The 14369-nt window shown below is 43.7% G+C and overlaps 1 protein-coding gene across 3 annotated transcripts in view; it reads left to right on the top strand.

Moving 5' to 3' along the window:
* The window catches only part of GNA12 (G protein subunit alpha 12), a 116736-nt gene that overhangs the window by 42605 nt on the left and 59762 nt on the right, over positions 1-14369 (top strand). For all 3 annotated transcript variants that reach the window (XR_014297661.1, XR_014297662.1, XM_082669518.1), the window contains exon 2: positions 8226-8441. Coding sequence is in view for 1 of the 3 variants with exons in the window: in XM_082669518.1 (XP_082525644.1) it covers positions 8226-8441 (216 nt within the window). In the remaining 2 variants the exon portion in view is untranslated. The remainder of the gene's footprint in view (positions 1-8225; positions 8442-14369) is intronic.

Genomic DNA, 14369 nt, shown 5'->3' with positions numbered 1-14369 from the left:
CAACAGGAGAGGCCACGACAGTGAGAGGCCCGTGTACTGCAAAAAAAAAAAAAAAACTTCCAACAAACAGAAGTCCAGGACCAGATGGCTTCACAGGTGAATTCTATCAAACATTTAGAGAAGAGCTAACACCCATGCTTCTCACTCTTCCAAAAAATTGCAGAGGAAGGAACACTCCCAAACTCATTCTGTGAGATCACTATTGCCCTGATACCAAAACCAGACAAAGATACTACAAAAAATGAAAAATACAGACCAATATCACTGATGAATATAGATGCAAAAATCCTCAACAAAATACTAGCAAACAGAATCCACCAACACATTAAAAAGATCATACACCATGATGAAGTGGGATTTATCCCAGGGATGCAAGGATTCTTACTATATATACGCGAATCAATCAATGTGATACACCATATTAACAAATTGAAGAATAAAAACCATATGATCATCTCAATAGATGCAGAAACAGATTTTGACAAAATTCAACACCTATTTATGATAAAAACTCTCCAGAAAGTGGGCATAGAGGGAACCTACCTCAACATAATAAAGGCCACATACGACAAACCCACAGCAAACATCATTCTCAGTGGTGAAAAACTGAAAGCATTTCCTCTAAGATCAGGAACAAGACAAGGATGTCCACTCTCGCCACTATTATTCAACATAGTTTTGGAAGTCCTAGCCACAGCAATCAGAGAAGAAAAAGAAATAAAAGGAATACAAATTGGAAAAGAAGAAGTAAAAATGTCACTGTTTGCAGATGACATGATACTATACGTAGAGAATCCTAAAGATGCCACCAGAAAACTACTAGATCTAATCAATGAATTTGGTAAAGTTGCAGGATACAAAATTAATGCACAGAAATCTCTTGCATCCTATACACTAACAACGAAAGATCAGAAAGAGAAGTTAAGGAAACAATCCCATTCACCACTGCAACAAAAAGAATAAAATACCTAGGAATAAACCTAGCTAAGGAGGTAAAAGACTTGTACTCATAAAACTATAAGACACTGATGAAAGAAATCAAAGATGACACAAACAGATGGAGAGATATACCATGTTCTTGGATTGGAATAATCAATATTGTGAAAATGTCTATACTACCCAAAGCAATCTACAGATTCAGTGCAATCCCTATCAAATTACCAGTGGCATTTTTTACAGGATTAGAACAAAAAAATCTTAAAATTTGTATGGAGACACAAAAGACCCCGAATAGCCAAAGCAGTCTTGAGGGGAGAAAAATGGAGCTGGAGGAATCAGACTCCCTGACTTCAGACTATATTACAAACCTACAGTAATCAAGACAGTATGGTACTGGCACAAAAACAGAAATATAGATCAATGGAACAGGATAGAAAGCCCAGAGATATACCCACGCACCTATGGTCAACTAATCTATGACAGAGGAGGCAAGGATATACAATGGAGAAAAGACGGTCTCTTCAATAAGTGGTGCTGGGAAAACTGAACAGCTGCATGTAAAAGAATGAAATTAGAACACTCCCTAACACCATACACAAAAATAAACTCAAAATGGATTAGAGACCTAAATGTAAGACCAGACACTATAAAATCTTAGAGGAAAACATAGGAAGAACACTCTTTGACATAAACCACAGCAAGATCTTTTTTGATCCACCTCCTAGAGTAATGGAAATAAAAACAAAAGTAAATGGGACCTAATGAAACTTAAAAGTTTTTGCAAAGCAAAGGAAACTACAAACAAGACGAAAGGACAACCCTCAGAATGGGAGGAAGTATTTGCAAACAAATCAACGGACAAAGGATTAATCTGCAAAATAAACAGCTCATGCAGCTCAATATTGAAAAAACAAACAACCCAATCAAAAAATGGGCAGAAGACCTAAATAGACATTTCTCCGAAGAAGACATACAGATGGCCTAGAAGCACATGAAAAGCTGCTCAACATCACTAATTATTAGAGAAATGCAAATCAAAACTACAATGAGGTATCACCTCACACCAGTTAGAATGGGCATCATCAGAAAATCTACAAACAACAAATGCTGGAGAGGGTGTGGAGATAAGGGAACCCTCTTGCGCTGTTGGTGGGAATGTAAATTGATACAGCCACCATGGAGAACAGTATGGACGTTCCTTAAAAAACTAAACATAGAATTACCATATGACCCAGCAATCCCACTACTGGGCATATACCCAGAGAAAACCGTAATTCAAAAAGACACGTGCACCCCAATGTTCATTGCAGCACTATTTACAATAGCCAGGTCATGGCAGCAACCTAAATGCCCATCAATAGATGAATGGATTAAGAAGATGTGGTACATATATACAATGGAATATTACTCAGCCATAAAAAGGAACGAAATTGGGTCATTTGTAGAGACGTGGATGCATCTGGAGACTGTCATACAGAGTGAAGTAAGTCAGAAGGAGAAAAACAAATATCGTATATTAACGCATATATGTAGAACCTAGAAAAATAGTATAGATGAACCAGTTTGCAGGGCAGAAATAGAGACACAGATGTAGAGAACATATGTATGGACACCAAGAGGGGAAAGTGGCGGTGGGGTGGAGGTGGTGGGATGAATTGGGAGATTGGGATTAACATATATACACTAATATGTATAAAATAGATATCTAATAAGAACCTACTGTATAAAAAAATAAATAAACTAAAATTCAAAAAAATGTGTTCTTTGAACAGTCTAAAGTGTTACATAGTATTGAGATGAAGTCATCAATCTGCTTAATACTTTAACTGTTTATATTTGGGCAACTGAATAAAAGTGCATGGTTATTGAAAAAATTAATACTTCAGTAACACTGTTACTGAAAGAAGGGCTTTTTAAATAGCCATTACTGAGACTTCAGTAAATTGTTTTCTGCCTTAGTTTTTTCTTTTGTGAGTATATATGGATTTTAGAATTGTCCTGGCCTTTGTGTTTTAGGAAGTTGGTTTTTTATTGAAAAAGGATGGGGCAAGATGTTTTATTATTCTGTTATGCCTGCTGTATTAGTATTTTTTAAGACTTAGCAACTCTATATCATGATGGGGATATATATAACTATCATTTCTGCAAAATACAGTGAATGTAACATTTCCAAAGACCTTAAGCTCCCGCTGAAAAGGAGGAAAAAGCGGACTCAGATTTTAAGCAGATGTCCCAGAGTAGAAAAGTTCCGTAGAGCTCAGCTTTGAGATTCAGAACAAAGTTAACAGAGAGTAGTTTTTGGCTAGAATAATTTAAAATAAGGGCAAAAGAGAGATCTTTTTTTCTTGATGCCCTTTCCCTCCAAATGAAGTGAGTAAGATATAGAAAATGGACTATAGCTCACTGGTAGAATTCAAAGTTGGTCAGCAGTTTTGCCAATTTCCCTGAATTTCTAAAAAGGAGAAATAAGGAGCCTTTTCTTCGTGTTTGGGTGAAGTTAATCTGGACCAGTTCCAGCTTGCCTGGGTGGCAGTGTGCAGTGGGAACACAGGCTGCTTTTGGATACACCGGGCTTTTTTAAGCCAAACCTATGTTCACCCCAGTAATTAGGGCAGGCCTGGTCTGTGCAGCATTGAAAGCAGTCTTGGTAAACGACGGCTCAGGCTTCTAAAGGCCTGTTTGGTTCCCTGCCTTTGCCTCCAACATCAATTCCCGAGGGAGTAGAGACTCGCTTTAACCCATGAGTGAGGCTGTGTGTGCTCCTTGGGAAGTAAACTTTTTAACTCATAAACAGAGCACTGGAAAGATAGCTCTCGTGTCAAGTCGGAGGTGCTGCATTTGAGTCGTGCGGGCAGAGCCATCATGAATGGTAGGTGTGTTGGCTGCCTGACTCGGGGGCAGGTGGGGCTGAAGTCCTGACCCAGCTCCTTGCCGAGCCTGCGGGAACCTTCCTGTGATTCACACAAAGGTGCTGTGACCCTTTGCCTAGGAGCTCACCAGAGAAATCGCTTCTCCTTTCTCTGCGCTCGGATGCTTGCTGTTGCGCGTGATGTGGAGAATGTGAAGCATCTTTGTCTCCGTGGTTCTGGAACATTTTAACTATTGTCCTCTGGGGCGGTGGGGGAGTCGGGGTGATGTCGCCAGAGAGAGTGCAGGGATGGGTGGAGGAGGGGACAGGGAGGAAGGAGAGCTGAGGATTGATTTGAGTCCTGTTTCCCTTCTGGGTCGGTTCTGATGCACTGTTGCCACTTGTTGAAATTATTCGGCACTTAGGGTTTTCTGAGCCTCACCTCTTCCTACCAGTCTCTCTTCCTTTGGCCTCTAGTAATCTTCCCTTTCCACACCATGTCATTGGAACATATATCGCTGTAATTGCTAGTTAACTTTTTTTTTACTTTTATTTTGAAGTAATTATAGGTTCACAGGAAATTTCCCCTAGTGGTTACATTTTATGTATCTATAGTGCAATATCAAAACCAGGAGACTGACATTGGTACAATGTATGTGTGGGATTCTGAGACTAACTATCACCTGCGTAGTTTTGTGTAACCAGCGCTGCTTATCAAGATACAGAACTGCCCCGTCACCACAGAGATCCCCCTCCCCTCTCTAGTCACACTCACCCTCTTTCCTCTACCAGCCCTAATCCCTAGCAGCCACTAATTTTGTTTTCCATCCCTGTGATTTTTTCACTTCAAGAATATTATATAAATGGAATCACATAGTATGTGACCTTTGAGAGCCATCTAAGTTGTGTGCTTTAGTAGTTCGTTCCTTTTCATTGCTGAATAGTATTCCATGGTACAGAGGTACCACAGTCGAACCATTTGTTTTATTGAAGTACATCTGGGTTGTTTCTCGTTTGTGGCCATTGTGAATAAAGCTGCTGTGAACATTCCTGCACAGGTTTTTGTGTGGACATAAATTTTCATTCCTCTGGGATAAATGCCCAGGAGTGAGGTTGCTGGGTTGTATGTTAAGCGTATGTTGAATTTTTTTAAGAAACTGAAAAACGATTTTCTAGAGTGGTTGTCCCATTTTACATGTGCACCAGCAGTGTGTTAGAGATCACAGATCTCTGCACTTGTTGTCACTGCTTTTTGTTTTAGCTGTTTTAATAGACGTGTAGTGATGTCTCATCACAGTCTTAGTGTGCTTTTCCCCGATGGCCGGTGAACTTGGACATCCTGTTTTTCATCTGCTTACTTGCTGTGTGTGTGCTCTCTGGTGAAACAACTCTTCATGCCTTTGTCCACTTTCCAACTGGATTGTTTGTTTAACTATTGAGTTTTGAGCATTCTTTGTATATTCTAAATATGAGTCCTTTGTCAGATATGTGGTTGGCAGATATTTTCTACCCGTCACTAGCTTGTTTTTTCATTTTATTAAGAGAGTCTTTTGCAAAGCAAAAGCTTTAATTTTGATGTAGTCCAGTTTATCGATATTTTTCTTTTATGAACCATGCATTTTGTGTCATGTCTAAGGACTGTTCGCCAAGTTGTAGGTCCTGAAGTTTTCCTCCTATGCTGTAGTTTTACGTTTTGAGTCAATTTTGTATAAGGTGTGAGGTTTAGGCCAAGGTTTTGGTTTTTTTCTTTTCCTTTGCTTATGGACATCCAATTCCTCCAACATCATTTATTGAAAAGGCTACTCTTTATTTAATTGCTTTTGGGTCTTCAAAACAATCAATTGACCATACTTATGTGGGACCATCTCTGGGTTTTCTGTTATGTTCCATTGATCTATGTGTCTAGTCCTTCACCAATACTTCATAGTCTTGCTCACTGTAGCTATGTAATAAATCTGGAAATTGGATTCCTCCCCCTTAATTTTTCTTTTTCACAATTGTTTTAGTTAATCCAGTGCCTTTCCATATAAATTTTAGAATAGTTATATCTATATCTATATCCATAAAAGATTTTGCTGGGATTTTATAGAAATTGTTAGGCCTGTATATCAATTTGGAGGGAATTGACATCATTATTATGTTGACGCTTCCAATCCATGAACATGGTATGTCCCTCCATTTATTAGATCTTTGAATTCTTTCATCAACACATTTCTTTCATCAACACATTTTATAGTTTTCAGCATACACATCCTGTACATGTTTTCTTAGATTTATACCTAAGTGTTTCATTTTTGTGTGATTATTAATAGTATTGCATTTTAAATTTCAATTTTCATATGTTAATTGCTAGTATATAGAAAGCCAGGTGACTTTTGTAGGTTGATTTTTATATCCTATATCCTTGCTGAATTAACTTGAATTCTAGGAGTTTCTTTGGTATATTCCTTTGGATTTTCTACGTAGACCATCATTTCATCTGTAAATAGGCTTAGTTTTATTTATTTTCTCTCTAATCCATGTACCTTATATTTCTTTCCTTCACCTTACCACACTGGCTAGAACCATGCAGAATAGCAGTGATAAAAGTGGGCATCCTTGTCTTGTTCTCATTCTTAGAGGGAAGCATTCAGTCTTTCACCATTGATTTTGATGTTAGCTGAGAGTTTTTGCCCATGTTCTTTATGAAGTTAAAGAAGTTCTCTATTCCTAGTTTTCTGGGAGTTTTTATTATTAGTGGGTGTTGATTTTTTAATTAATTTATTTATTTTTTGCGGTACGTGGGCCTCTCACTGTTGTGGCCTCTCCCGTTGCGGAGCACAGGCTCCGGACGCGCAGGCTCAGCGGCCATGGCTCACGGGCACAGCCGCTCCGCGGCATGTGGGCTATTCCCGGACCGGGGCACAAAACCGTGTCCCCTGCATCTGCAGGCGGACTCTTAACCACTGCGCCACCAGGGAAGCCCAATGGGTGTTAATTTTTTTAATCCACATATCTGTCTCCCTAGCCAGATTCTGAGCGTCCAGCGCTCGGACATTGCTTCATAAGCATTTTCTTTTCCCACAGTGCCTATCTCAGGGCTTCGCCCCAGGGAAGCATTAAACAAGTTTGTGGATCAGAAGGACAGGCCATGGCCACCAGTGGCAGATGGGCATATGGACCCTGAGGAGGGAGCTCACAGGAACATCTCTAACCAGGCAGTCCAGGTCCCTGGGTCTGGAGGGGAGACTGTAGCTAGCTTCTGGTCACCATTACCACTCACCTTGATGGTTCAAGGCAGGTGCTACAGCAGAGGCAGGCAGCACGGACTCGTCTCCTTTGCCCTGGTTTGGGGTAAACCGTCGAGCTGCACACTGTCAGTGGGCGATTGTATGTTACGTGACTTATACTCCAAAAGGCTGTTCTTTGTTTTGAAAACAGCGAGTACCAGCTGGGCAGTGGTGTCCTGCCGCCCTCTGCGCTAGGGGACAGGGCACTGCTGTCCATCGCCCCAGGCCCCCAGCCACTCGGAGCCAGCCAAGGCCTTTCCAGGTAGGGAGGGGCCCTTTTGCTCTGGCTCATCCAGTACTGATGCTGCCAGGGAGTGTTCAGGGGCTCCAGTCCGGAGAACTTAGAAACTTCCTCAGATGCTGTGTTGCTAACTTTGAAGTACTCACCTGAGAAAGATGGAATAGACCTACTTCCTTCCTGCCCAGGGAGGCAGTTTTCACCACGACAGTATTTTCCACAATTTGGCCACTTTCCCTAATACTATTTTAGTTTAGGCTGTTTCTCTGTCCCCTTGACCCTGTCAGTGAGGTAAGGAAAAGGCAGAAAATCCTAACTTTATTTTTAACAGTGAGGAAATAAGCAAATCAATGAAAAATAGTTTCTCATCATCGCAAATCTAGAATGTGATCCCCCAGCTCCTGTTTTCAGTGGGCGGGCCTCTTGACTTGTGTCCATTTCGGTCTGTTTCCATCTCATGACTGCCTGTGTGTTTACGTTCCCCACTCCTTTTAAGTTGGGATGAGCAGTGTATCCTCTGGTGTTGAGGAGCTGCCGGACTTCAGTGATGATGACAGCTGTAGTACTACAGTTGTAGTTGTCTTAAAACACTGTCTCTTTCACTGGCGTGGTTCACGCTTCATTTGCAAATGTCACTTTGCTGAGTTTGTTGCCGCTTCTTCCCCATTCAATTTTCTGCCTTCCGGGACCTTTTCAAACGAGTGACAGCAAAGGGCAGGCCTGTGATGTGATCTGTGTGTCCATCTGTCTTAATACAGTTACATTCCTGGGAGCAAGACATTCATGCCAGGACAAAACAAACCAAGAGACAAGTCCTGGTTGCAGCTTGTGAGTTTTCTGCTGTATGACGATTAATGCCCACATCGAGGTTCTCTGTTGTGATTTCGCCTTTGCAGCACAATGAAATCCTTTGATTTCTTTTCTTTCCTAGGGCTCAAGGGTTCTGGTTGATGCACGAGACAAGCTTGGTATTCCTTGGCAGTATTCCGAAAATGAGAAGCACGGGATGTTCCTCATGGCCTTTGAGAACAAAGCGGGGCTGCCCGTGGAGCCTGCCACCTTTCAGCTGTACGTACCTGCTCTGAGCGCGCTCTGGAGGGATTCTGGCATCAGGGAAGCTTTCAGCCGGAGGAGCGAGTTTCAGCTGGTGAGTGAGCCCTCTGTCTGGACTACACGACTGTGTTCTTGACCTTTGGTAGAATTTCCTTTAAAAACTGTAAAAGTACGGGCAAGCTGTAAATTGCTCTAAACCCTGATATTTAAGAACAGAAACACATAACAGAGGCTAATTAAGCTATCTAAATGGTTTGAGAGGAACAAAATTAATTAACTCAGACTAGATAAATGTTTCTGTCCAAGGAATATGAAGGATTCTTAAAATAGTCAAGATTGGTGTAACTCAAGGAACTCACATTTTCTAGATCTTGTTCATAGTAGGAAATGAATGTGTCCTTAAGAGAACTTTCCAGCTGTGAAGTATGGGTCCTGCCTGGCAAATCATGAATGTTTTCAGATCTATGCCTGGGAAGCTAACCTGAACCCTTCCGAGTTGTCCCCTTAGGATTCTTTCCTTTTATTTTAAGGTCTGAAAGTTTCACACAGCCTCGTCATCTTTGTCACTTAGCTTCATTTAGGATATGAGTCTTTAAACAGAAAATTTGGGGTGTTTAGCCTATTTGCATTCTGGTTTTTTCCTAAGTATCCTTCAACATTGACTGCATATGAAGATGAGTATCATATTTCTCCTATAACTAGAATAGATGTGCCTGGCTGATATAAATACACCCCCTGGGGGGTGTCCAGAAATCACACTGACCTTCACATCCCTTTGCCCCTGAGAAACGGGTTCCCAAGTTTTCAGTCACCGGCCCCTTGCCTTTCTTTATGGTGTTGCCATACTATGTATTTATTTTTTAAAAAGTCTTGAGTTTTCCCTGTTTTCAAACTTTACATAAATGGTTTCATCCTGTATGTATTCTTCCGTGACTTGCAGTTTTCACCCAGTATTTTGAAATTTATTCATGCAGTGCATGTGGCTGTGGTCCTTTCATGTTCGCTGCTGTCTGCTACCCTGTTGTGTGGACGTACTCGCGTGCATCCGTTCTCTCGTGCGTATACTTTGGAATCGTTTTCCATGTTTTGCTATTACAGACAAATTCACTGCGCTCTCTCCCGTGCGCCCCCAGGTGCACGTGTTCAGGGGCCTCCAGGACATCTACCAAGGAGGGGAATTGGCCAGTTGTAGGGCATATATGCCTCCAAATAGACAAGATACGTCACATTATTTTCCAAAGTGATTATACCAATTGTGCTTCTGCCAGCAGCACAGAGCTCCTGTTGCTCTCATCCTTGCCAGTCTTTGGTGTTATCAGACTTCAAAAATTTTTAAGAATCTCCTTTTAGCCGAAGGAGCCAAGGTATGCTCTATTTTTATAGTATCTCCTTAGGGTTTAATTGACGTTTCCCAGACTTATTGGCTGTATGTGTTTCCTCTTCTGGGAAATGCCTATTCATGTCTTTTGCCAGTTTTTTACTAGTGAGTTATGTGTATTTTTCTCATTTATTTGTGGGGTTCTGCACAGTCTGCCTGGTAATCCTCTCAGTTCAGCTTCCATGTACTCTTCACCTGATCTCCCCTGATGCTCACATCTTACACAATCGTAGCACACTCGTCAAAAGCGGGAAACTGACGTTGGTACGGTACTGTTAATTAACCCGTAGACCTCATTCAGGTTTAACCGCTTTTCCTCCAAAAGCCCTTCTTATAAGGCAGGATCGGGCTCCGGACGCCACCCTGCATATAGTCCTTGTTTCTCCTGAGCCTGCTGTCAGTGACAGCCCCTCGGTCTCTCCTGGGTTTTCATGACCTTGACACATTGGAAGAGCACCAGTCAGTCATTTTGTAGAATGTCCCTATTTGGGTTTGTCTGGTGTTTTCTCATCATTAGAACGAGATGATGCATTTTTTGGCAAGGAAACCACTGAAGTGATGTGTCTGCTCAGAGCATCCTGTCAGGGGTACACGCTCTCGATATGTCCAGTTCCTGGCGATGTGAGCCTTGATTACTCGGTTAACAGGGTGTTTGCCAGGTTTCTCCACTATAAAGTTACTACTGTCTCTGTAACATAAATATTTGGGGGAGATACTTTGCAACTATGCAAATACCCTGTTTCTCTGCAAGCTTTTGCCCACTAATCTTACTGTCCATCGGTGGATCTGAAGGATGACATTTTTATAACTCTTTCATTTTCACATTCATTCTCAAGTTAAGTTTAAAAATTAAAGTGAAAGAGTCAGATGAACTAGAAGACAGAGTTGCCATAGAAAGGAAATTTTAATCTTCTAAAGGACAGGAATATCAGAAACAGGGAGGGAATGCACAATATCTAAGTGTGAAATCGTGGTTTAAGTCTCCCCTTCCCCCTCCGCCCCAATAGACTCACATGGTCTGGGGAAGAAGATTCTAGTGTCTTCAGAGCTTGGTTGGAAATTGCTGTTATCAATTGAGAATTTACCAAAGAAGGAAATATAAACGTCCTGAGCTGAATATTTGCAAGTAGTGTTTAACAGCGTGGTGGGATGGTTTTGTGAGACTTGAGCGTTCGCCGGTCTCGGTGGTGCGCAGTGTTTTGGAGCAAGAAGGGCCCTCCTGGCTGGTACACGGAGCCCTTGGCTCGCTACACATGGGGAAATAAGCCCAAAGGTCATGGCTTCCCAAGGCCCTATCTTTTTTTTTCAACCGTGGCATGCAGGAATCTTTGTTTCCTGACCAGGCATTGAACCCGTGCCCCGTACAGTGGAATCGCAGAGTCTTAACCACTGGACCACCAGAGAAGTCCCCAGGGCCCTGTCTTCTTAGCAATCACTATGAGGAACTCGGGCCTAAAAGGCCAGTCTGCTTATTTCTTTCTCTAGTCACTTACTAGTTAAGCATTTCTGGGGCACCTACTGTGTGCGAGGCACTGTGCAGTATGCTGGGGACATGGCAGGGAGTGAGGCCAAAAGTGAGCCTGTCTCCAGAGAGCCTTTGCTCTGAACCTGAAGCTGGCGAGTGATTAGGGGGCGGTTGGCTCCAGGTGGGTCCGTCATCCCATCGTTTTGATCTTACGCTTCAAACAGCCCGACTTTGTGAGGGTGTGGTTACCTGACAAGTGTTCACATGTTGTGTGCTTTTGAACTGCGATGACCAAAAGCAGACATGGAGCTGCTGATTTTGTTTATTGGAGGGTAGGTGTGTGAGTGTCTGTTATTCTGATGTTTCGTACTTTTCTATATTTTTATTTAAAAAAATTATAGAGCATCTTGTTAACTCCATGGACAGTAGGCCCTTAGTAGTCTTTATGTCAAGATAGACAGTTGCAACCTAAGCGTCTTAACATGGTGTGGTCAGTTTTCTCTTCAGATCCTTTGCTTAGTGTCAGAAACCTTTCCAGCGTGATGTTTCAGCAACTAGTTTTGTTACCTTTCTTCCCTCCCCAGGCGACGGAACTCTTAGAGCCTCTGACAGTCTCTCAGTGGAGACCCAGCCGCCGTGAGACCTGCTGTCAGCCAGGTGTTAGACGCCGCCTGTTTCCTCTGCTCCCTCGGTTTTCCTTGCCATTCCAGGCAGAGGCAGAAACAAAAAGGGGAAGAAGAAAGGCAGTGTCTGGTGACTGCCTTGTGAGGGCCTTTCCTCCTCAGAGGGGTCTCTCCCTGTCCCGAAAAGGAGAAGGCTTGCCCTTCTCACAAGTCACCTGTTCCTGCATAGTCACTGATGTTGACTGCCGTTTAGACACAGGACTCGATAGCACTTCTCTGGCGTCATAAAAAAGAAAGGAAGATAACCTTGCTATGTTAGACCTTATCTTTTAAAACACATTTGAGGAAGACAAGCACACTCAAAGAGAAGTTTTTGTCCTAAGTATAAGTCACATAAATATTGTCTACTTACATGCCCTTTCTCCAGTAAGAGAATTTCGAACTTGTTAAACACATCTGGCAAATTATCATTAACTAACGTGCTTATGATACAGCACATGGATAGTAGTTCCGTGATCTGCTTTCTGTTACATACACCTTTTAACCTGGGGTTTAGTTCTGGAATGGTGCCGCAGGGGGACCGCTGCTCTTTTGTGTGTGTGTAAGTCCTGCACTGATAGTGACTGGGAACTTGCACATCATGGTCCTCCTTGCCGGGCGGTGTGGTGGGTGCTCTTCCCGTGAGCCTTTTCTGTGTGCTGGGCACTCTGCCAAGGTCGAGTGCAGTGTCCTCACAGAGCTGGTAAGACAGATGTCCAAACAAACAGCTGGAATAAAGTGTGCCGAGAAGTATAACAGGAATATCCAGCTACATCAGGCATAAAGGGAAAAGGTAGGCAATCCCACCTGGCAGGAGGAGTGGGGAGATGTTTTTGGAGGAGATCCTCTCAAGATTAGGTAGGAACGAACCAGGGGCACGGTTGGGAGTGAGGTGGCAGGGGGAGCCTCGCCAGGGAGCTGCAGAGCTCCGCGCAGCCCGAGCAGCGGTGCTGCCCCAGGAGAGGCCGCCCAGGCCGGTCGGCAGGCTTTGGTATGCAGGGAACAGCTCTCCCACTCAAACTGCCTTAATGATAAGGGACTCGGTTGGCTAAGTGCGGGGCTGGGGGTGAGGCGGGAGCTTTACGTGTGGTTTGCGCTGCTTCTCCGCGCTTTTCGGGCCTCTGCCCCTCCTCTGCCAGGTCAGTTCTGGCCTGGCTGCCCCTGAGCAAGGCCTCGGCAGTGCCTGCCACCTCCCGGAGCAGAGGGGTCCCGTGCAGGGAGATGCTGTCCAGGGCTGCCGAGGCCTGGGTGAGTCTCCACCCCTCACCCTCCTGCCGCGGGCACGTGGTCTGCAGGCAGCACAGCGGGGGTGGGGGGTTGACCACGCGGGCCACACCGAGCAGCTGGGAGTCACCTGTAAGCAGAGGGGCCAGTGAGGGGTGTAAAGAGAGAGGAGCAGACCCGATTGCCAGTGCTTCCAGAAACCTCTGTCGGTAGCACGTACGATGGGCTGAAGGGGGGCAGACTGGAGGCGAAGGCCATGGGGGGCTCCTGTAGGAGTCCGGTTAAGGGCCTGTGAACTTGGACCTGGGCAGGAGGGGTTCCCTTAGCCTTAGGCCTTAGTCTTAGGATTTACCGCTCCTGGTTCTTTGCACAGCTCTTTGCTTGTTATCTAGTTAATCGTCCTCTTCATCATCGTCGTGCCTTCCAAACATGCCGTGTGAGCAGGGAGAATCAGTAGGTACAGAGCTGCCGGGATAAACGGAACCAGTTTTTGCTTTTCACAATTGTACTCTTGAAATTGCAGCCCAGCAGCTGCATTTAACAGCTTACTGTTCCTGTGGGTTCCGTGTGTCTTTTCTTAGAGGATTGGACAGTTACAGGGTTGTTTGGTACCTCTGCTCGAGTCCTCACCTAACTTCCTCTTGTCCGATTATGAGCTTGGCATTCGCTTGTTCAGAAGCTTGGGGGACTTTCCACAGATGAATGTTCAGCACACATGCAGAGTACAGTTTGTTCTCTCCTCGGATGCTTTTTGCTTCACACTTGGATATTAAAAAAAAGTTCAGTGTATTGTGAATCGTTTTTTACTTCCTTCCGGTTCCTATTTCAAAGTGGCAGGGCCTTGTGCTCTCTTGAAAATGTCTCCATCCTCTTGGCTTTGGAAGATGGAGCTGGAGGCTCAGTTCAGAGGAGGGAGTTTCTGTTGATGGCACAGTGTTTCTTGATTTCTGGAAGTCAAGTGATTCTGCTAATTACAGAGGTTTCTTTTTTCTGTAGTGTTTGGAATTGAGTCTTTGTAACACTACCAGAGATGGCTAAATTGCTAGAAGAGGCTCACTCTCAGGCTGAATTTTAGATGTAGAGGAGAGATCCATCGCGGTTGTGTGTGTGTGTGCTGCTGCGTTAGAACCAGTTGGGTGTGAGGGTTTAAGAGGAACATTACCCTGCGGCGAAGTGAGTAACGTGCTAACTACAAGAAGAATCACCGGAATTACCCGCCTAGTTCCTGACATAAAATCCACGTGTTGGGCTCAATTTTTGTAATGTCTGGGGCTTCGGAATTACTCCGGGTTT

Source organism: Grampus griseus (assembly GCF_964374135.1).
Source record: "Grampus griseus genome assembly, chromosome: 14".
Classification (NCBI taxonomy): Eukaryota; Metazoa; Chordata; class Mammalia; order Artiodactyla; family Delphinidae; genus Grampus; species Grampus griseus.
The sequence above is the reverse complement of the archived record's forward strand: the minus strand, read 5'-3'. Positions and strand labels throughout refer to the sequence as shown.